Here is a 24,952-nt window from a genome sequence, read left to right on the forward strand (position 1 = left end):
CACTACAACTGTGCCGAGCTGCTACTTGGTCGGGTTCAAACACCTTTGCAAAGTTCTATAAGTTTGATACCCTGGCTGAGGAGGACCTAAGGTTTGCTCAATCGGTGCTGCAGAGTCATCTGCACTCTCCCGCCTGTTTGGGAGCTTTGGTATAATCCCCATGGTCCTTACGGAGTCCCCAGCATCCTCTAGGACGTTAGAGAAAATAAGATTTTAAACCTACCGGTAAATCTTTTTCTCGTAGTCCGTAGAGGATGCTGGGCGCCCGTCCCAAGTGCGGACTACTTCTGCGAGACTTGTATATAGTTTTGCTTACATAAGGGTTATGTTAGTTTCATCAGGTTGGACTGATGCTGCGTTGTTTTTTCATACTGTTAACTGTTTAATAGATACACAAGTTATACGGTGTGATTGGTGTGGCTGGTATGAATCTTGCCCTTGGATTAACAAAAATCCTTTCCTCATACTGTCCATCTCCTCTGGGCACAGTTTCTCTAACTGAGGTCTAGAGGAGGGGCATAGAGGGAGGAGCCAGTGCACACCCAGACCTAAAGTCTTTCTTAAAGTGCCCATGTCTCCTGCGGAGCCCGTCTATCCCCATGGTCCTTACGGAGTCCCCAGCATCCTCTACGGACTACGAGAAAAAGCTTTACCGGTAGGTTTAAAATCTTATTTTTCATCTGGCGTATCTGTTTCCTCTGATCATCCTGCTACACAGGGTGGTGAGGAAGATAAAAGAAGCAAAGCGTGACGTGATTCTAATAGCTCCGGATTGGCCCAGAAGGCATTGGTACACAGATCTGCAGAGAATGTCGATGGATGCTCCACTTCTGCTCCCTCAATGTCCAGATCTACTGATGCAGGGTCCGTGTTATCACAGGCATCTGGATCAACTATCCTTGACTGCGTGGCTCTTGAAACCTCTATCCTGAAGTCAAGAGGATTCTCACAACAGGTAGTTCAAATAATGCTCAGAGCATTGAAACCCTCCTCAGCTCGCATTTATCACTGAATATGGCAGGCCTATATTCATTGGTGCAGTGAAGGAAGGATTTTCGGGTCCATATTTCTAAGTTTCCAGGGTCTTAGATTTACTTCAGGCAGGAATGAATAAAGGTTTGAAGGTGGCTTCCTTGAGAGTACAAGTATCAGCATTAACTGTATGGTTCCAAAAGAAAATTGCCAATTTACAGGATGTGCATACTTTCTTCCAATGAATGCTGCACATTCAACCTCCCTTTGTTCCTCCTACAGTGCCTTGGGACTTAAATTTAGTTCTGCAAGCCCTTCAAGTTGCTCCATTTGAACAACTTAATAAAGTGGATCTTAAATGGTTGACAGCTAAAGTTGTTTTTTTTTCTACTGACTATGGCATCAGCTAGAAGAGTATCAGATTTAGGAGCGCTGTCTTGTCGTTCTCCTTTTCTGACTTTTTATCCAGATAAAGCAGTTCTAAGAACTAGATCTGGGTATCTTCCGAAGGTGGTGTCTAAATTCCACCTTAATGAAGAAATTGTAGTCCCGGCTTTTCAGGTATCGGGACTTTCTGCGGGAGATGCGTTGTTGGACGTCGTCCGGGCATTAAGGATCTACGTGGATCGTACCAGTGCCATCAGAAAGATTCTCTCTTCATTCTCTACGGATTTCACAAGAGAGGATTGCCTGCTACAGAACAGACACTGACAAGATGGCTTCGAATGACTATTTCAGAAGCATATTCTCGAGCTGATCTCCCTGTTCCGGATAATGTCTCTGCTCACTCTACTCGTAAGGTAGGTCCTTCATGGGCGGCACAAAATGGTGCTTCAGCAGAACAGATATGTAAGGCAGCCACATGGTCTTCCATTAACACATTCATTAGACATTATTCCTTGGATACTTTTGCCTCTCATGACGCTGAATTCGGGCGAAAGGTTCTCCTGTCTAATCAGGAGCGTCCCCACCACTAAAATAGCTTTGGGAAATCCCATTGTTATCCTGTGGATAACCTGTGGACCCTGCTGGAGAAATATGTTATGGTAAGAACTTACCGTTGATAACGGTATTTCTCCTAAGTCCACAGGTTCCACAGGGATCCCACCCTGACGCACCTGATTTGAGGATCTTTCTACTCGCTAAACCTCTTCCATCTTGTACAGAAGGGTGTGCATGTGTGTTCTTCTTGCCTGATTAGGGCTCTACATGATGCTCCTGCCTAAATGCTTTGGAATACAACTGATTTTCCTGAGCCAGTGGGCGGGGATATATGGACGAGCCCGTTGCATCCTGGGAGGACTGAACGCTTGTGTTCGTTTGGTGCCAATCTGCTGTCGCTCCATCATATCCCATTGTTATCCTGTGGAACCTGTGGACTTCGGAGAAATACCGTCATCAACGGTAAGTTCTTACCATAACGTATATTTTTCTTTATTTACCTTTTTCAGATGGCAGTAGAGTTTCTGCATGAGATTGCCGTTCCTTTCTTCAAAGTCGGATCAGGCGACACTAATAATCTGCCTTATTTAAAAAAGACCGCCCAGAAAGGTTGGTAAATGTAATTGACAGATATGCATACGTTATACTGTTATAAATACTAATAAAATCCTTTCCCAGTATGTATGTGTATAACTGTTTCCTTCCAACCCCCACCACCCCTGCTCTTCCCCACTTGGGAAAAAATAATATAGGGATTCATGTCTTACATATTTGATTTTCATGTTCTTGGTCGTTGAACTCATTGTATGTGACCATACTGTAAAATAGTTCACATTTTCTACTTGTGTTTTCATTACATGGTTCTTCTTTATTGTTTGTAAACAACCAAAATAAAGAATTGTAATGAAAATAAAAATGAAATAATGTAAATTGCAGTACACATTTTGGCTGAATGTTTAATCCTGCCATTCCCTTCTCCTTCTGGTATCTCCTGAGGCACCCACCAGCCATGCTTTCTACTAATTGCTTTTTTTCTCACAGGAGGCTTTTGTGGGCGGCAATCTGGGACTGTAGTTCACATTGCTGCCTCACAGAGCTGATGCCATGGCATCTGTTCCAGGCAGGATTATCTGTGTGCAGGTTGCATGTTCTCCTTGTACTATTGTGCGCTAATGTTTGTGTAGCACAAAATCTAGATTGCAAGCTCCTCTGGGCCATTGATTAACCATTAAGCTAACATTCTTTATTTATTTATTTAGAAAAATTACAAATGATGATTATTATTATTATTATTATTATTATTATTATTACTATTATATATATATATATATATATATATATATATATATGTCAAATGTATATCAAATGTAGTAAATGGCTATTTAAACCTAATTCAGTATAATATTAACAAATAAGTAAATATGTTAATAGAATACAGGTTTAGGTTTAAACTATTTAGCGAATTTGGTAATTTGCAGATTTGTTAATAAAATTATACAAAATAGCTGGGGGGTTTTTTTTTTCTAATTAATATAACAAATTGTCAATTTTGAGGACACATTGGGCGTGATGTATCATTTGAATACTGCCCTATCTCCTCCTCTATAAAGTGATCCCAGTTATTGCGAATATCGCGCCCATAATAATAAAGTTTAGCTGCATAAAGGATTGGGCGCCCTCGCTACCCCAGCGGTAGCGAGATGAAATTATTATACCACACCCCTCAACAGAAACAGAACTGGTGTGGAAGGGGGTGAAAAGAATGAAAGACTGCCCTAAGAATGTGATTGTCGGTGAAAGCCTACCTTAGCCAGGCAAGTTGTTAGTGTGAATGACCCTACTAACTGCACCCTAGAAGGGCAGACTAGATGGTTCTTAAGTGCTGTCAGATTCTATGGGCTGGATGTAATAAAGCCTGAGTTGGCCGGAGGTGTGGCCTCCTGGCTAAACTCAGACTTTTTTTAAAGCGGTAATCATGTACAAGGCAAAGTTATGCATTGTAAATGATTGCTACTTTAAAAAGCGTCAGTTCGGCTGGTAACCCGTCCCTTTGCGTAACTCGACTTCATAACATTCGGCCCTGTGTTTCTATCAGTCTCTGTAACATGTTAGTGCTTTGTGAAATAAAGGTTAATAATCATGTGGGTAGCAATGTGGTTGGCTACAGCTTTCGGTTTTCTGTATATTGATGAAATCCTTTTGTCCCCTACCAAGTCTATTTACTCCAAGCACTTATGACCATTTTCTATGGTGTCGCTACCTATAGTTTGCATGCCGCCCAGGCATTGACTTTAGCAATACAAACTTGGCTCTTCCATTGTGGTTCAGCAGAAGCTGCCATTTTGCCATGCACACCAATTTGAGGAGTTGGTTGCTTATTACTACCTCATGTGGTAAGTTGTGCCCCACCGTTATAGTAAAAAATCCCTTCAGTTGTTACCAAAAGAAGAAAAAAATTGAGGGCAATACAAAGATGTCTGCTTTATATTCTTTCACATTAACCACTCACAGCTGTGGATTTCTCTCCCGTGTCGTGGTCCTATTGGCACTTTGGGCTAGTCACACATCCGTATCATTAATTTCTCTATGCAGGTACCCACACAAATCTTGTTTATTTTTCAGAAGACTTATGCTGGCCATACACTTGTGCGGTAGCATGCGATGCAATTTCGGGCCCTGATTTCCCTTGAAGCTCCCGGTGCGATAAATCGTATCGAAAGTGCTTTTTTTTTTTTTTGTGTGCATTTGATGCGCATACAATCGTGCGATCTATCACATGCCCTTTGCGACCAGAAATCGGGTGACCAGAAATGGGAGGAGGGGAGTGCCCAGGAAGTGAGCTAAATACCTCACAGATCGCACATTGCAGTGTGATAAATCGAATGTGGTAAAAACAGCATGCGATCGCACGTGCGATCTGATAAATATTAAGTGCAGCACATAAGATCTTGAGACGTGAGATTCGACCGGCGTGGCCGCGCATCGTGTCACATGGTATGTAAGATGTGCATACAATCCTGCAATTTATCGCACAGATGCGGTCGAAATCATAGGATTGTACCAGACATCTTACAAGTGTATGGGCACCACTAAACTAACGCTATTTTCTAATCTCACACAGCTCTACCCAAAACAAGCAAATTTTTTTTCTCTGACGTCCTAAGTGGATGCTGGGGACTCCGTCAGGACCATGGGGATTAGCGGCTCCGCAGGAGACAGGGCACAAAAGCAAAAGCTTTAGGATCAGGTGGTGTGCACTGGCTCCTCCCCCTATGACCCTCCTCCAAGCCTCAGTTAGATTTTTGTGCCCGGCCGAGAAGGGTGCAATCTAGGTGGCTCTCCTAAAGAGCTGCTTAGAGTAAAAGTTTGTTAGGTTTTTTATTTTCAGTGAGTCCTGCTGGCAACAGGCTCACTGCTACGAGGGACTTAGGGGAGAGAAGTGAACTCACCTGCGTGCAGGATGGATTGGCTTCTTAGGCTACTGGACACCATTAGCTCCAGAGGGAGTCGGAACACAGGTCTCACCCTGGGGTTCGTCCCGGAGCCGCGCCGCCGACCCCCCCTTGCAGATGCCGAAAAGTGAAGGTCCAGAAACGGCGGCAGAAGACTCTTCAGTCTTCATAAGGTAGCGCACAGCACTGCAGCTGTGCGCCATTGTTGTCAGCACACTTCATAGCAGCGGTCACTGAGGGTGCAGGGCGCTGGGGGGGGGCGCCCTGGGCAGCAATGATAGTACCTTATTCTGGCTAAAAATACATCACATATAGCCCCTGGGGGCTATATGGATGTATTTAACCCCTGCCAGGTCTCAGAAAAACGGGAGAAGAAGCCCGCCGAAAAGGGGGCGGGGCCTATTCTCCTCAGCACACAGCGCCATTTTCCCTCACAGAAATGCTGGTGGGAAGGCTCCCAGGCTCTCCCCTGCACTGCACTACAGAAACAGGGTTAAAACAGAGAGGGGGGGCACTTATTTGGCGATATGTATATATATATTAAAATGCTATAAGGGAAAAACACTTATATAAAGGTTGTCCCTGTATAATTATAGCGTTTTTGGTGTGTGCTGGCAAACTCTCCCTCTGTCTCCCCAAAGGGCTAGTGGGGTCCTGTCCTCTATCAGAGCATTCCCTGTGTGTGTGCTGTGTCGGTACGTGTGTGTCGACATGTATGAGGACGATGTTGGTGAGGAGGCGGAGCAATTGCCTGAAATGGTGATGTCACTCTCTAGGGAGTCGACACCGGAATGGATGGCTTATTTAAGGAATTACGTGATAATGTCAACACGCTGCAAGGTCGGTTGACGACATGAGACGGCCGGCAAACAAATTAGTACCTGTCCAGGCGTCTCAAACACCGTCAGGGGCTGTAAAACGCTCATTTACCTCAGTCGGTCGACACAGACACGGACACTGACTCCAGTGTCGACGGTGAAGAAACAAACGTATTTTCCTTTAGGGCCACACGTTACATGTTAAGGGCAATGAAGGAGGTGTTACATATTTCTGATACTACAAGTACCACAAGAAGGGTATTATGTGGGGTGTGAAAAAACTACCTGTAGTTTTTCCTGAATCAGATAAATTAAATGAAGTGTGTGATGATGCATGGTTTTCCCCCGATAGAAAATTATTGGCGGTATACCCTTTCCCGCCAGAAGTTAGGGCGCGTTGGGAAACACCCTTTAGGGTGGATAAGGCGCTCACACGCTTATCAAAACAAGTGGCGGTACCGTCTCCAGATAGGGCCGCCCTCAAGGAGCCAGCTGAGAGGCTGGAAAATATCCTAAAAAGGTATATACACACATACTGGTGTTATACTGCGACCAGCGATCGCCTCAGCCTGGATGTGCAGCGCTGGGGTGGCTTGGTCGGATTCCCTGACTGAAAATATTGATACCCTTGACAGGGACAGTATTTTATTGACTATAGAGCATTTAAAGGATGCATTTCTATATATGCGAGATTCACAGAGGGATATTTGCACTCTGGCATCAAGAGTAAGTGCGATGTCCATATCTGCCAGAAGATGTTTATGGACACGACAGTGGTCAGGTGATGCAGATTCCAAACGGCACATGGAAGTATTGCCGTATAAAGGGGAGGAGTTATTTGGGGTCGGTCCATCGGACCTGGTGGCCTCGGCAACAGCTGGAAAATCCACCTTTTTTACCCCAAATCACATCTCAGCAGAAAAAGACACCGTCTTTTCAGCCTCAGTCCTTTCGTCCCCATAAGGGCAAGCGGGCAAAAGGCCAGTCATATCTGCCCAGGGATAGAGGAAAGGGAAGAAGACTGCAGCAGGCAGCCCATTCCCAGGAACAGAAGCCCTCCACAGCTTCTGTCAAGTCCTCAGCATGACGCTGGGGCCGTACAAGCGGACTCAAGTGCGGTGGGGGGTCGTCTCAAGAGTTTCAGCGCGTAGTGGGCTCACTCGCAAGTGGACCCCTGGATCCTACAAGTAGTATCCCAGGGGTACAGACTGGAAATTCGAGACGTCTCCCCCTCGCAGGCTCCTGATGTCTGCTTTACCAACGTCTTCCTCCGACAGGGAGGCAGTATTGGAAACAATTCACAAGCTGTATTCCCAGCAGGTGATAATCAAAGTACCCCTCCTACAACAAGGAAAGGGGTATTATTCCACACTATATTGTGGTACTGAAGCCAGACGGCTCGGTGAGACCTATTCTAAATGGGAAATCTTTGAACACTTACATACAAAGGTTCAAATCAAGATGGAGTCACTCAGAGCAGTGATAGCGAACCACTATATGGTGTCCCTGGACATCAAGGATGCTTACCTCCATGTCCCAAATTGCCCTTCTCACCAAGGGTACCTCAGGTTCGTGGTACGGAACTGTCACTATCAGTTTCAGACGCTGCCGTTTGGATTGTCCACGGCACCCCGGGTCTTTACCAAAGTAATGGCCGAAATGATGATTCTTCTTCAAAGAAAAGGCGTCTTAATTATCCCTTACTTGGACGATCTCCTGATAAGGGCAAGGTCCAGAGAACAGTTGGAAGTCGGAGTAGCACTATCTCAAGTAGTTCTACGACAGCACGGGTGGATTCTAAATATCCAAAATCGCAGCCGTTTCCGACGACACGTCTGCTGTTCCTAGGGATGGTTCTGGACACAGTCCAGAAAAAGGTGTTTCTCCCGGAGGAGAAAGCCAGGGAGTTATCCGAGCTAGTCAGGAACCTCCTAAAACCAGGAAAAGTGTCAGTGCATCATTGCACAAGAGTCCTGGGAAAAATGGTGGCTTATTACAAAGCGATTCCATTCGGCAGATTCCACGCAAGAACTTTTCAGTGGGATCTGCTGGACAAATGGTCCGGATCGCATTTTCAGATGCATCAGCGGATAACCCTATCTCCAAGGACAAGGGTGTCTCTCCTGTGGTGGTTACAGAGTGCTCATCTTCTAGAGGGCCGCAGATTCGGCATTCAGGATTGGATGCTGGTGACCACGGAGGCCAGCCTGAGAGGCTGGGGAGCAGTCACACAGGGAAAAAATTTCCAGGGAGTGTGATCAAGTCTGGAGATTTTTCTCCACATAAATATACTGGAGCTAAGGGCAATTTACAATGCTCTAAGCTTAGCAAGACCTCTGCTTCAAGGTCAGCCGGTATTGATCCAGTGGGACAACATCATGGCAGTCGCCCACGTAAACAGACAGGGCGGCACAAGAAGCAGGAGGGCAATGGCAGAAACTGCAAGGATTTTTCGCTGGGCGGAAAATCATGTGATAGCACTGTCAGCAGTGTTCATTCCGGGAGTGGACAACTGGGAAGCAGACTTCCTCAGCAGGCACAACCTCCACCCGGGAGAGTGGGGACTTCATCGGGAAGTCTTCCACATGATTGTGAACCGTTGGAAAAGACCAAAGGTGGACATGATGGCGTCCCGCCTGAACAAAAAACTGGACAAGTATTGCGCCAGGTCAAAAGACCCTCAGGCAATAGCTGTGGACGTTCTGGTAACACCGTGGGTGTACCAGTCGGTGTATGTCTTCCCTCCTCTGCTTCTCATACCCAAGGTATTGAGAATTATAAGACGTAGAGGAGTAAGAACTATACTCGTGGCTCCGGATTGGCCAAGAAGGACTTGGTACCCGGAACTTCAAGAGATGCTCACAGAGGACTCATGGCCTCTGCCACTAAGAAGGGACTTGCTTCAGCAAGTACCATGTCTGTTCCAAGACTTACCGCGGCTGCGTTTGACGGCATGGCGGTTGAACGCCGGATCCTAAGGGAAAAAGGCATTCCGGAAGAGGTCATTCCTACCCTGGTCAAAGCCAGGAAGGAGGTGACCGCACAACATTATCACCACATGTGGCGAAAATATGTTGCGTGGTGTGAGGCCAGGAAGGCCCCATGAAGAAATTTCAACTCGGTCGTTTCCTGCATTTCCTGCAAACAGGAGTGTCTATGGGCCTCAAATTGGGGTCCATTAAGGTTCAAATTTCGGCCCTGTCGATTTTCTTCCAGAAAGAATTGGCTTCAGTTCCTGAAGTCCAGAAGTTTGTCAAGGGAGTACTGCATATACAACCCCCTTTTGTGCCTCCAGTGGCACTGTGGGATCTCAACGTAGTTCTTGGATTCCTAAAATCACATTGGTTTAAACCGCTCAAATCTGTGGATTTGAAATATCTCACAGGGAAAGTGACCATGCTGTTGGCCCTGGCCTCGGCCAGGCGAGTGTCAGAATTGGCGGCGTTTGTCTCAAAAAAGCCCATATCTGATTGTCCATTCGGACAGGGCAGAGCTGCGGACTCATCCCCAGTTTCTCCCTAAGGTGGTGTCAGTGTTTCACCCGAACCAGCTTATTGTGGTACCTGCGGCTACTAGGGACTTGGAGGACTCCAAGTTGCTAGATGTTGTCAGGGCCCTGAAAATATAGTTTCCAGGACGGCTGGAGTCAGGAAAACTGACTTGCTGTTATCCTGTATGCACCCAACAAACTGGGTGCTCTTGCTTCTAAGCAGACGATTGCTAGTTGGATGTGTAGTACAATTCAGCTTGCACATTCTGTGGCAGGCCTGCCACAGCCAAAATATGTAAATGCCCATTCCACAAGGAAGGTGGGCTCATCTTGGGCGGCTGCCCGAGGGGTCTCGGCTTTACAACTTTGCCGAGCTGATACTTGGTCAGGGGCACACCCTGACTGAGGAGGACCTGGAGTTCTCTCATTCGGTGCTGCAGAGTCATCCGCACTCTCCCGCCCGTTTGGGAGCTTTGGTATAATCCCCATGGTCCTGACGGAGTCCCCAGCATCCACTTAGGACGTCAGAGAAAATAAGAATTTACTTACCGATAATTCTATTTCTCGTAGTCCGTAGTGGATGCTGGGCGCCCATCCCAAGTGCGGATTGTCTGCAATACTTGTACATAGTTATTGTTACAAAAATCGGGTTATTATTGTTGTGAGCCATCTTTTCAGAGGCTCCGCTGTTATCATGCTGTTAACTGGGTTCAGATCACAGGTTGTACAGTGTGATTGGTGTGGCTGGCATGAGTCTTACCCGGGATTCAAAATCCTTCCTTATTGTGTACGCTCGTCCGGGCACAGTATCCTAACTGAGGCTTGGAGGAGGGTCATAGGGGGAGGAGCCAGTGCACACCACCTGATCCTAAAGCTTTTACTTTTGTGCCCTGTCTCCTGCGGAGCCGCTAATCCCCATGGTCCTGACGGAGTCCCCAGCATCCACTACGGACTACGAGAAATAGAATTATCGGTAAGTAAATTCTTATTTTTTTTTTTCATTAAATTGCAAGAGTTTAAACTTAAGTGTGTACAGGTTGAGTCTCCGATATCCAAAATGCTTGGGACCATTAATATTTAGGAGTTTTCCTTATAATAGTATACAGGTTGAGTATCCCTTATCCAAAATGCTTGGGACCAGAGGTATTTTGGATATCAGATTTTTCCGTATTTTGGAATAATTGCATACCATAATGAGATATCATGGTGATGGGACCTAAATGTAAGCACAGAATGCATTTATGTTACATATACACCTCATACACACAGCCTGAAGGTAATTTTAGCCAATATTTATTATAAGTTTGTGCATTAAACAAAGTGTGTGTACATTCACACAATTCATTTATGTTTCTTATACACCTTATACACACAGCCTGAAGGTCATTGAATACAATATTTTTAATAACTTTGTGTATTAAACAAAGTTTGTGTACATTGATTCAACAAAAAACAAAGGTTTCACTATCTCACTCTCGCTCAAAAAAGTCCGTATTTCAGAATATTCCGTATTTCGGAATATTTGGATATGGGATACTCAACCTGTATTTGCATACCATAATTAGGTCTTGGGGATGGGACCCAAGTCTAAACACAATGCATTTATGCTTCATTGTACACCTTTTATAACCGAGGTTCCCAAACACGGTCCTGAAGGCACCCTAACGGTCCAGGTTTTAAGGATATCCATGATCAGCAAAGATGGTTAACTCAAATTGATTGTGCTAATTAATTCACCTTTGCTTAAGCTTGGTTATTCTTAAAACCTGGACCATTAGAGTGCCTTGAGGGCTGCGTTTGGGAACCTCTGCCTTATACACATAGCTGCAAGTAATTGTATACAATATTCTTAATTTTGTGCATGAAACCGTTTTTGTACATTGAGCCATCAGAAATCAATGAATTTGCACACAAATTCCAAATTAGTGTTGGAATTTTGGCAGACTCAACCTGGTATTTGTCTGCATTTTGGGTGTGTTCCCTTTTTTTTTCCTCCTAACAGCATTATATCACACTTCTACATGTAGGGTTTAATAATAAAATATGCACTTGAAAATGAACACACAGGTTTTCTCTGACGTCCTAGTGGATGCTGGGAACTCCGTAAGGACCATGGGGAATAGACGGGCTCCGCAGGAGACTGGGCACTCTAAAGAAAAGATTAGGTACTATCTGGTGTGCACTGGCTCCTCCCTCTATGCCCCTCCTCCAGACCTCAGTTAGAATCTGTGCCCGGCCAGAGCTGGGTGCTCCTAGTGGGCTCTCCTGAGCTTACTAGTAAAAGTATTTATTAGGTTTTTTATTTTCAGTGAGCTTCTGCTGGCAACAGACTCACTGCTACGTGGGACTAAGGGGAGAGAAGCAAACCTACCTGCTTGCAGCTAGCTTGTGCTTCTTAGGCTACTGGACACCATTAGCTCCAGAGGGTTCGAACACAGGCACCTGTCCTCGATCGTCCGTTCCCAGAGCCGCGCCGCCGCCCCCCTCGCAGAGCCAGAAGAACAGAAGCTGGAAGACGACGAAATCGGCGGCAGAAGACTCCTGTCTTCATTTAAGGTAGCGCACAGCATCGCAGCTGTGCGCCATTGCTCCCAGCACACTTACACACTCCGGTCACTGTAGGGTGCTGGGGGGGGGGGGGGCCCTGGGCAGCAATTGAAGTACCTTTTGGCAATAAAAATACATATATACAGTCTGGCACTGTATATATGTAAAACCCCCGCCATTTCTCTGACGTCCTAAGTGGATGCTGGGACTCCATAAGGACCATGGGGATTAGCGGCTCTGCAGGAGACTGGGCACAACTAAAGAAACTTAGGACTACCTGGTGTGCACTGGCTCCTCCCACTAAGACCCTCCTCCAGACCTCAGTTAGATTCTTGTGCCCGGCTGAGCTGGATGCACACTAGTGGCTCTCCTGAGCTCCTAGAAAGAAAGTATATTTAGGTGTTTTATTTTACAGTGAGATCTGCTGGCAACAGACTCACTGCAGCGAGGGACTAAGGGGAGAAGAAGCGAACCTACCTAACAGGTGGTAGTTTGGGCTTCTTAGGCTACTGGACACCATTAGCTCCAGAGGGATCGACCGCAGGACCCGACCTTGGTGTTCGTTCCCGGAGCCGCGCCGCCGTCCCCCTTACAGAGCCAGAAGCATGAAGAGTCCGGAAAATCGGCGGCAGAAGACTTCGGTCTTCACCAAGGTAGCGCACAGCACTGCAGCTGTGCGCCATTGCTCCTCATGTACACCTCACACTCCGGTCACTGATGGGTGCAGGGCGCTGGGGGGGGGGCGCCCTGAGGGCAATATAAGACACCTTGGCTGGCAAATCATCACAATATATAGTCCCAGGGCTATATATGTGATAAATTACCCCTGCCAGAATCCATAAAAAAGCGGGGGGAAAGTCAGCTGAAAAAGGGGCGGGGCTTCTCCCTCAGCACACTAGCGCCATTTTTTCTTCACAGTGCAGCTGGAAGACAGCTCCCCAGGCTCTCCCCTGTAGTTTTCAGGCTCAAAGGGTTAAAAAGAGAGGGGGGGCACTAAAATTAGGCGCAATATATGTATACGAGCAGCTATTGGGGGGAAAAATCACTCAGTTATAGTGTTAATCCCTGCATTATATAGCGCTCTGGTGTGTGCTGGCATACTCTCTCTCTGTCTCCCCAAAGGACTTTGTGGGGTCCTGTCTTCAGTCAGAGCATTCCCTGTGTGTGTGCGGTGTGTCGGTACGGCTGTGTCGACATGTTGGATGAGGAAGGTTACGTGGAGGCGGAGCAGAGGCCGATAAATGGGATGCCGCCCCCTGTGGGGCCGACACCAGAGTGGATGGATAGGTGGAAGGTATTAACCGACAATGTCAACTCCTTTACATAAAAGGCTGGATGACGTAACAGCTGTGGGATAGCTGGCTTCTCAGCCCGCGCCTGCCCAGGCGTCTCAAAGGCCATCAGGGGCTCAAAAAAAAAAAAAAAAACGCCCGTTACCTCAGATGGCAGACACAGATGTCGACACGGAGTCTGACTCCAGTGTCGACGAGGTTGAGACATATACACAATCCACTAGGAACATCCGTTACATGATCTCGGCAATGAAAAATGTGTTACGCATTTCTGACATGAACCCAAGTACCACATAAAAGGGGTTTTATTTTTGGGGAGAAAAAGCAGCTAGTGTTTTGTTCCCCCATCAGATGAATGAATGAAGTGTGTAAAGAAGCGTGGGTTCCCCCGATAAGAAACTGGTAATTTCTAAAAAGTTACTGATGGCGTACCCTTTCCCGCCAGAGGATAGGTCACGTTGGGAGATATCCCTTAGGGTGGATAAGGCGCTCACACGTTTGTCAAAAAAGGTGGCACTGCCGTCTTAGGATACGGCTACCTTGAAGGAGCCTGCTGATAAAAAGCAGGAGGCTATCCTGAAGTCTGTATATACACACTCAGGTTATATACTGAGACCTGCAATTGCTTCAGCATAAATAGTGCTGCTGCAGCGTGGTCTGAGACCCTGTCAGATAATATTAATACTAAGACAGGGATAATATTTTGCTAACATAGAGCATATTAAAGACGTCGTCTTATATATAAAGGATGCACAGAGGGATATTTGCCGGCTGGCATCCAGAATTAATGCAATGTCCATTCTGCCAGGAGGGTATTAGGAACCCGGCAGTGGACAGGTGATGCTGCCTGTAAAAGGCACATGGAGATTCTGCCTTATAAGGGTGAGGAATTGTTTGGGGATGGTCTCTGGGACCTCGTATCCACAGCAACAGCTGGGAAGAAAAATTTTTACCTCCAGGTTTCCTCACAGCCTAAGAAAGCACCGTATTTTCAGGTACAGTCCTTTCGGCTTCAGAAAAGCAAGCGGGTCAAAGGCGCTTCCTTTCTGCACAGAGACAAGGGAAGAAGGAAAAAGCTGCACCAGCAGCCAGTTCCCAGGATCAAAAATCTTCCCCCGCTTCCTCTGAGTCCACCGCATGACGCTGGGGCTCCACAGGTGGAGACAGGTGCGGTAGGGGCGCGTCTCGGGAACTTCAGGGACCAGTGGGCTTGCCCACAGGTGGATCCCTAGGTTCTGCAAATAGTATCACAGGGATACAGGCTGGAGTTCGAGGCGACTCCCCCTCGCCGTTACCTCACATCAGCCTTGCCTGCTGCCCTCGGAGAAAGGTAGTACTGGCGGCAATTCACAAGCTGTACTTCCAGCAGGTGAAATCAAGGTACCCCTCTTTCAACAAGGCGGGGTTACTATTCCAAAATGTTGTGGTACCGAAACCAGAATGTTCGGTGAGACCCATTCTAAAATTGAAAGCCTTGAACACTTATATACGAAGGTTCAAGTTCAAAATGGAATCGCTCAGGGCGATTATTGCAAGCCTGGAGAATTTCATGGTATCACTGGACATCAAGGATGCTTACCTGCATGTCCCTATTTACCCTCTTCACCAGGAGTACCTCAAAATTGTGGTACAGGATTGTCATTACCAATTCCAGACGTTGCCGTTGGTCTGTCCCCGGCACCAAGGTATTTACCAAGGTAATGGCGGAAATATATTATCCCGTACTTGGACGATCTCCTTATAAAGGCGAGGTCCAGGGAGCAGTTGTTCATCGGAGTAGCACTATCTCGGGAAGTGCTACAACAGCACGGCTGGATTCTGAATACTCCAAAGTCGCGGCTGGTTCCTACGACGCGTCTACTGTTCCTGGGTATGGTTCTGGACACAGAACAGGATAAAAAGGGTTTCTCCCGGAGGAGAAGTCCAAGGAGTTGTTGTCTCTAGACAGAGACCTCCTAATACGTATACAGGTGTCGGTGCATCAATGCACGCGAGCCCTGGGAAAGATGGTAGCTTCTTACGAAGAAATTCCATTCGCCAGGTCCCATGCAAGGATTTTCCAGTGGGATCTGTTGGACAAGTGGTCCGGGTCGCATCTTCAGATGCATCGGCGGATAACCCTGTCTCCAAGGGCCAGGGTGTCGCTGTTGTGGTGGCTGCAGAGTGCTCATCTTCTAGGGGGCCGCAGATTCGGCATACAGGACTGGGTCCTGGTGACCACAGAACTAGATATCTGCACACTCAAACAATCAGTATTGTAATGATCTTGGGTGAATGTATATGATTCATCACCATACATTCACTTGTATGACCCCTATTTTATATTGTACACAATGTTGATTAAATTTAGGGGGTGCAGTCAACTACAGTTTATCAAGACTGTTTTAGAAGAAAAAGAAGAGGGAATTCTGTATTGTCGACGCACAGAAAAAAACTAATTCTAAAAGATAGCCTTTATTAGATATATATTAAAATATGAATATGATTAATTCATTCCCAACTACAGTGAAACATAGAATTAAAATCACAGACAAACAGGTAAGTGAATCTAAACAAAAGATTGAAAATGTGTGAATAAAGATTTTAAAAAGCGTGTCCACGTGTGTTTGCAAGTATGTCTTAGTATTCGGGGATTACTATATTGGTACAGATACCATCAATGTTTCTACATCCATCCAATATTATTCGACTACTGTCAACATCAACAGTGTCGGTACATACATATAATGTCGACCACTAGTAGAATCTAAGATGTCTATATCTAATGTTCTGAGTTCAAAACACTTTGGGATCGTATATAATGTGAAGCTTCAAATTCCTCAATTTTGTTAATTGTGGTGACTATAAATCATCTGTAGGTATACTCACAGATCTGATTCCCTTTAGATCTATTTCTGATATATTGAGATCCTCTCACACTGGCTGTCAATATTATTGGGGTATCTATTTATGCATGGAAACATATAGCTTCAGAGGGTATAGTATTCCCTGCTTATATAGAGAGTAACTGTCTTATACAGTGATGTTATTTATATATATGGTGTCCACCTGTGTTACACAGATTTCAAGGATACTGCTTATGTTAGGGGTATTGCAGCCCCAATTGTACTTCCCAAGCAGACCGTTTATCAATACGGTTTATTCCTTATACATCAAATATTGGCCATGGTGTCCAGCTGTATTACACAGATTTCACAGATACTGCTTATATTAGGGGTATTGCAGCCCCAGTTATACTTCCAAAGCAGGCCGTTTATCAGTACGGTTTATTCCTTATGCATCAGATATTAGCCATACCATTATAGTTGGCTACTGATGTTATTAAACTGTATAATAGTTTCAGTTTTTAAACAAGCTGATTCTCATGCATAGTACTCTCAATTAACAGTGAGGAATAGATCTTATTTACTTATATAAGTCAAGGGGTGGTCAGAAATTATCAGAAAGTGGTCAAAAGGTATAGTGACCTATATACATGTTCATTAGATCCAAATTTATTAAACTCAGAATAATTTGTGTTTTATTACAGATATTTATTAGTATTTATCCTTGGATAGAGTTTTGGATTTACACTGTGCCCCAAATTCTAAGATGTCTATTGTTGTTGGTAGTTATTGCATCACAATATGTTTAATATATATTAATAAAATTTGTGAGCTTCTCATATACTGCTTTTAGCAGTAGTCACTTCAGACTATTGAGTCTGTCTATTAATATGGCAGACTTTTTTGCTACAATGTGTGGCACTTAATGTATCTTATTCAGAGCATGCAGCTGCTATGCTCCTGGATGTTGCCAATTGTTGCAATGTGATACTTTATAACATAGGCTGCTTTACTAGTACTTGCTTCAAACTGCTGTTAGGATCTGTACTATTACAGCTGCACTATTGTTCATATAGATTGCGGTAGTGTAAAAGCCTATGTTATAAAGTATCACATTGCAACAATTGGCAACATCCAGGAGCATAGCAGCTGCATGCTCTGAATAAGATACATTAAGTGCCACACATTGTAGCAAAAAAGTCTATATTAATAGACAGACTCAATAGTCTGAAGTGACTACTGCTAAAAGCAGTATATGAGAAGCTCACAAATTTTATTAATATATATTAAACATATTGTGATGCAATAACTACCAACAACAATAGACATCTTAGATTTTGGGGCACAGTGTAAATCCAAAACTCTATCCAAGGATAAATACTAATAAATATCTGTAATAAAACACAAATTATTCTGAGTTTAATAAATTTGGATCTAATGAACATGTATATAGGTCACTATACCTTTTGACCACTTTCTGATAATTTCTGACCACCCCTTGACTTATATAAGTAAATAAGATCTATTCCTCACTGTTAATTGAGAGTACTATGCATGAGAATCAGCTTGTTTAAAAACTGAAACTATTATACAGTTTAATAACATCAGTAGCCAACTATAATGGTATGGCTAATATCTGATGCATAAGGAATAAACCGTACTGATAAACGGCCTGCTTTGGAAGTATAACTGGGGCTGCAATACCCCTAATATAAGCAGTATCTGTGAAATCTGTGTAATACAGCTGGACACCATGGCCAATATTTGATGTATAAGGAATAAACCGTATTGATAAACGGTCTGCTTGGGAAGTACAATTGGGGCTGCAATACCCCTAACATAAGCAGTATCCTTGAAATCTGTGTAACACAGGTGGACACCATATATATAAATAACATCACTGTATAAGACAGTTACTCTCTATATAAGCAGGGAATACTATACCCTCTGAAGCTATATGTTTCCATGCATAAATAGATACCCCAATAATATTGACAGCCAGTGTGAGAGGATCTCAATATATCAGAAATAGATCTAAAGGGAATCAGATCTGTGAGTATACCTACAGATGATTTATAGTCACCACAATTAACAAAATTGAGGAATTTGAAGCTTCACATTATATACGATCCCAAAGTGTTTTGAACTCAGAACATTAGATATAGACATCTTAGATTCTACTAGTGGTCGACATTATATGTATGTACCGACACTGTTGATGTTGACAGTAGTCGAATAATATTGGATGGATGTAGAAACATTGATGGTATCTGTACCAATATAGTAATCCCCGAATACTAAGACATACTTGCAAACACACGTGGACACGCTTTTTAAAATCTTTATTCACACATTTTCAATCTTTTGTTTAGATTCACTTACCTGTTTGTCTGTGATTTTAATTCTATGTTTCACTGTAGTTGGGAATGAATTAATCATATTCATATTTTAATATATATCTAATAAAGGCTATCTTTTAGAATTAGTTTTTTTCTGTGCGTCGACAATACAGAATTCCCTTTTCTTCTAAAACAGTCCTGGTGACCACGGATGCCAGCCTTCGAGGCTGGGGGGCAGTCACACAGGGAAGAAACTTCCAAGGCTATGGAAAAATCAGGAGACTTCCCTACACATAAATATTCTGGAACTAAGGGCCATTTACAATGCCCTTATTCAGGCTAGACCCCTGCTTCAACACTGGCCGGTGCTGATCCAGTCAGACAACATCACGGCGGTCGCTCATGTAAACCGACAGGGCGGCACAAGAAGCAGGATGGCGATGGCAGAAGCCACAAGGATTCTCCGATGGGCGGAAAATCAGGTGTTAGCACTGTCAGCAGTGTTCATTCCCGGAGTGGACAACTGAGAAGCAGACTTTCTCAGCAGACACGACCTCCACCCGGGAGAGTGGGGACTTCATCCAGAAGTCTTCCAAATGATTGTACACCGTTGAGAAAGGCCACAGGTGGACATGATGGCGTCCCGCCTCAACTAAAAGTTACAAAGATATTGCGCCAGGTCAAGGATCTTCAGGCGATAGCTGTAGACGCTCTGGTAACACCGTGGGTGTACCAGTCGGTGTATGTATTCCCTTCTCTGCCTCTCTTACCCAGGGTAATGAGAATAATAAGAAGGAGAGGAGTAAGAACTATACTTATTGTTCCGGGTTGGCCAAGAAGAGCTTGGTAACCAGAACTCCAAGAACTGATCTCAGAGGACCCATGGCCTCTGCTGCTCAGACAGGACCTGCTGCAGCAGGGGGCCTGTCTGTTCCAAGACGTACCGCGGCTGCGTTGACGGCATGGCGGTTGAACGCCGGATCCTGAAGGAAAAGGGAATTCCGGAGGAAATCCCTACGCTATTTAAAGCTAGGAAAGAAGTGAACGCAAACCATTATCGCCGCATATGGCGGAAATATGTTGCGTACTGTGAGGCCAGGAAGGCCCAAAAGAGAAATTTCAGCTAGGTCGATTTCTGCACTTCCTACAGTCTGAGGTGACTATGGGCCTAAAATTGGGTTCCATTAAGGTCCAGATTTCGGCTCTATCGATTTTCTTCCAAAATTGAACTGGCTTCACTGCCTGAAGTTCAGACTTTTGTTAAGGGAGTGCTGCATAGTCAGCCCCCGTTTGTGCCTCCAGTGGCACCGTGGGATCTCAACGTGGTGTTGGATTTCCTGAAGTCGCATTGGGTTGAGCCACTTAAATCCGTGGAGCTATAATACCTCACGTGGAAAGTGGTCATTCTGTGGGCCTTGGCGTCGGCCAGGCGTGTATCAGAATTGGCGGCTTTGTCATACAAAAGCCTTATCTGTATTTTATATGGATAAGGCGGAATTGAGGACTCGTTCCCAATTCCTTCCTAAGGTGGTATCAGGTTTTTCATGTGAACCAACCTATTGTGGTGCCTGCGGCTACTTGGGACTTGGAGGATTCCAAGTTACTGGACGTAGTCAGGGCCCTGAAAAGTATATGTTTCCAGGACAGCTGGAGTCAGGAAAACTGACTCGCTATTTATCCTGTATGCACCCAACAAGCTGGGTGCTCCTGCTTCTAAGCAGACGATTGCTCGCTGGATCTGTAGCACGATTCAACTAGCACATTCTGCGGCTGGACTGCCGCACCCTAAATCTGTAAAAGCCCATTCCACGAGGAAAGTGGGCTCTTCTTGGGCGGCTGCCCGAGGGGTCTCGTCTTAACAACTTTGCCGAGCTGTTACTTGGTCGGGTTAAAACATTTTTGTAAGAGTCTACAAGTTTGATACCCTGGCTGAGGAGGACCTAGAGTTTGCTCATTCGGTGCTGCAGAGTCATCCGCACTCTCCCGCCCGTTTGGGAGCTTTGGTATAATTCCCATGGTCCTTACGGAGTCCCAGCATCCACTTAGGACGTCAGAGAAAATAAGATTTTACTCACCGGTAAATCTATTTCTCGTAGTCCGTAGTGGATGCTGGGCGCCCATCCCAAGTGCGGATTGTCTGCAATACTTGTTTATAGTTATTGCCTAACTAAAGGGTTATTGTTGAGCCATCTGTTGAGAGGCTCAGTTATATTTCATACTGTTGACTGGGTATAGTATCACGAGTTATACGGTGTGATTGGTGTGGCTGGTATGAGTCTTACCCGGGATTCAAAATCCTTCCTTATTGTGTCAGCTCTTCCGGGCACAGTATCCTAACTGAGGTCTGGAGGAGGGTCTTAGTGGGAGGAGCCAGTGCACACCAGGTAGTCCTAAAGCTTTCTTTAGTTGTGCCCAGTCTCCTGCGGAGCCGCTAATCCCCATGGTCCTTACGGAGTCCCAGCATCCACTACGGACTACGAGAAATAGATTTACCGGTGAGTAAAATCTTTTTTTTACACAAAGCGGGACAGAAGCCCGCCACTGAGGGGGCGGGGCCTTCTTCCTCAGCACACCAGCGCCATTTTCTCTTCACAGCTCCGCTGGAAGCAGCTCCCCAGGCTCTCCCATGCAGTATCCAGGTACAAGAAGGGTAAAAAAGAGAGGGGGGGCACATAAATTTAGGCGCAAATAAAACATATAAGGCAGCTATTGGGTAATCACTTATTATAAGTGAAAATCCCTGTGTTATATAGCGCTGTGGTGTGTGCTGGCATACTCTCTCTCTGTCTCCCCAAAGGACTTTGTGGGGTCCTGTCCTCAGTCTGAGCATTCCCTGTGTGTGCAGTGTGTCGGTACGGCTGTGTCGACATGTTTGATGAGGGTTACGTGGAGGCGGAGCAAGGGCAGATAAGTGTGGTGTCGGGGCCGACACTTGATTGGATGGATATGTGGAAGGTCTTAAACGACAATGTAAGCTCCTTACATAAAAGGTTTGATGACGCTGCAGCCTTGGGACAGCCGGGGTCTCAGCCCGCGCCTGCCCAGGCGACTCAGAAACCGTCAGGGGCTCATAAACGCCCTCTATCTCAGATGGTTGACACGGAGTCCGACTCAAGTGTCGACGATGATGAGGCACATTTACAGTCTAAAATGACCAAGGCCATCCGATACATAATTATTGCAATGAAAGATGTATTACACATTTCTGAGATTAACCCTGTTAATACCAAGAGAGTTTATATGTTTGGGGAGAAAAAGCAGCCAGTGACTTTTCCCCCATCTGATGAATTAAATGAATTATGTGAAGAAGCGTGGAGTTCCCCTGATAAGAAACTAGTGATTTCTAAGAGGTTACTGATGGCGTACCCTTTCCCGCCAACGGACATGTTACGTTGGGAAACATCCCCTAGGGTGGACATGGCGCTGACACGCTTATCTAAAAAGGTGGCCCTGCCGTCTCAGGATACGACCGCCCTAAAGGAGCCTGCGGATAGAAAGCAGGAAGCTATCCTGAAGTCTGTGTATACTCACTCTGGTACTCTACTGAGACCTACTATTGCTTCAGCCTGGATGTGTAGTGCTGTAGCAGCATGGACAGATACTCTGTCAGACGACATAGATTCCCTCGACAGGGATACTGTTTTGCTAACCCTGGGCCATATAAAAGACGTCGTCTTATATATGCGGGATGCTCAGAGGGACATTTGCCTGCTGGGCTCTAGAATTAATGCTATGTCCATTTCTGCCAGGAGGGTCTTATGGACTCGGCAATGGACAGGAGATGCTGATTCTAAAAAACACATGGAGGTTTTGCCTTATAAGGGTGAGGAATTGTTTGGGGACGGTCTATCGGACCTCGTGTCCACAGCGACAGCTGGAAAGTCGACTTTCTTGCCTCAGATTTCCTCACAGCCTAAGAAAGCACCGTATTATCAAATGCAGTCCTTTCGTTCTCAGAAAGGCAAGAGAGTCAGGGGCGCATCCTTTCTTGCCAGAGGCAGGGGTAGAGGTAAGAAGCTGCACCATGCAGCCAGTTCCCAGGAACAAAAGTCCTCCCCTGCTTCCACTAAGTCCACCGCATGACGTTGGGGCTCCACAGGCGGAGCCAGATGCGGTGGGGGCGCGTCTCCGAAACTTCAGCAATTAGTGGGTTCGCTCACAGGTGGATCTCTGGGCTGTACAAATTGTATCTCAGGGATACAAGCTGGAATTTGAAGCGACTCCCCCCCCCCCCCTCCCCCCCCCCCCCCCCCCCCCCCGCCGTTACCTCAAATCAGCCTTGTCAGCTTCCCCCATGGAAAGGGAGGTAGTACTGGCGGCAATTCACAAGCTGTACCTCCAGCAAGTGATTATCAGGGTCCCCCTCCTTCAACAGGGAAGGGGTTACTATTCCACAATGTTTGTGGTACCGAAACCGGACGGTTCGGTGAGACCCATTCTGAATTTAAAATCCTTGACACTTATATAAAGAAATTCAAGTTCAAAATGGAATCGCTCAGAGCGGTTATTGCAAGCCTGGAAGAGGGGGATTTTATGGTGTCGCTGGACATCAAGGATGCTTACTTGCATGTCCCCATTTACCCACTTCACCAGGAGTACCTCAGGTTTGTGGTACAGGACTGTCATTACCAGTTCCAGACGTTGCCGTTTGGCCTGTCCACGGCACCGAGGATATTTACCACGGTAATGGCCGAAATGATGATACTCCTTCGGAAGAAGGGAGTTATAGTTATCCCGTACTTGGACGATCTCCTCATAAAGGCGAGGTCCAGAGAGCAGTTGTTGATCAGCGTAGCACTCTCTCAGGAAGTGTTGCAACAGCACGGCTGGATTCTGAATGTTCCAAAGTCGCAGCTGATTCCTACGACGTGTCTGCTTTTCCTAGGCATGATTCTGGACACAGAACAGAAGAAGGTGTTTCTCCCGGTGGAGAAGGCCCAGGAATTAGCATCTCTGGTCAGGGACCTCCTGAAACCAAAACAGGTATCGGTGCATCACTGCACGAGAGTCCTGGGAAAGATGGTGGCGTCATACGAAGCCATTCCCTTCGGCTGGTTCCATGCAAGGATCTTTCAGTGGAATCTGTTGGACAAGTGGTCCGGATCGCATCTCCAGATGCATCGGCTGATCACCCTGTCCCCAAGGGCCAGGGTGTCTCTTCTGTGGTGGCTGCAGAGTGCTCACCTTCTCGAGGGCCGCAGGTTCGGCATACAGGACTGGGTCCTGGTGACCACGGATGCAAGCCTCCGAGGATGGGGGGCAGTCACTCAGGGAAGAAACTTCCAAGGGCTGTGGTCAAGTCTGGAGACTTCTCTACACATAAATATATTGGAACTAAGGGCCATTTACAACGCCCTGAGTCAAGCAGAGCCCCTGCTTCGAAACCGGCCAGTGCTGATTCAGTCAGACAACATCACGGCGGTCGCCCATGTAAACCGCCAGGGCGGCACAAGAAGCAGGATGGTAATGGCGGAAGCCACAAAGATTCTTCGGTGGGCGGAGAATCACGTGCAAGCACTGTCAGCAGTGTTCATTCCGGGAGTGGACAACTGGGAAGCAGACTTCCTCAGCAGACACGACCTCCACCCGGGAGAGTGGGGACTTCATCAAGAAGTCTTCACACAGATTGCAAAGCGATGGGAACTGCCACAGGTGGACATGATGGCATCCCGCCTCAACAAAAAGCTAAAAAGATATTGCGCCAGGTCATGGGACCCTCAGGCGATAGCTGTGGATGCCCTAGTGACACCGTGGGTGTACCAGTCGGTATATGTGTTTCCTCCTCTTCCTCTCATACTCAAGGTACTGAGAATAGTAAGAAAGAGCGGAATAAGAACAATACTCATTGTTCCGGATTGGCCAAGAAGGACTTGGTACCCGGAACTGCAAGAAATGCGCACAGAGGACCCATGGCCTCTGCCTCTCAGACAGGACCTGCTGCAACAAGGGCCCTGTCTGGTCCAAGACTTACCGCGGCTGCGTTTGACGGCATGGCGGTTGAACGCCGGATCCTAGTGGAAAAAGGCATTCCGGATGAAGTTATTCCTACGCTGATAAAGGCTAGGAAGGACGTGACGGCATAGCATTATCACCGTATATGGCGAAAATATGTTGCTTGGTGTGAGGCCAGGACGGCCCCTACAGAGGAATTCCAGCTGGGTCGATTCCTGCACTTCCTACAGTCAGGGGTGACTATGGGCCTAAAATTGGGTTCCATTAAGGTCCAGATTTCGGCCCTATCCATTTTCTTTCAAAAAGAACTGGCTTCACTGCCT

The 24,952-nt window shown here is 46.0% G+C and overlaps 1 protein-coding gene across 1 annotated transcript in view; it reads left to right on the plus strand.

The window, feature by feature from the left end:
* NANS (N-acetylneuraminate synthase) overlaps positions 1-24,952 on the plus strand; it is an 81,395-nt gene that overhangs the window by 30,287 nt on the left and 26,156 nt on the right. The window contains exon 3 of the mRNA XM_063914632.1: positions 2,424-2,523. Coding sequence (XP_063770702.1) covers positions 2,424-2,523 — 100 coding nt within the window. The remainder of the gene's footprint in view (positions 1-2,423; positions 2,524-24,952) is intronic.

The sequence above is a fragment of the Pseudophryne corroboree genome, chromosome 1, assembly GCF_028390025.1.
Source record: "Pseudophryne corroboree isolate aPseCor3 chromosome 1, aPseCor3.hap2, whole genome shotgun sequence".
NCBI lineage: Eukaryota > Metazoa > Chordata > Amphibia > Anura > Myobatrachidae > Pseudophryne > Pseudophryne corroboree.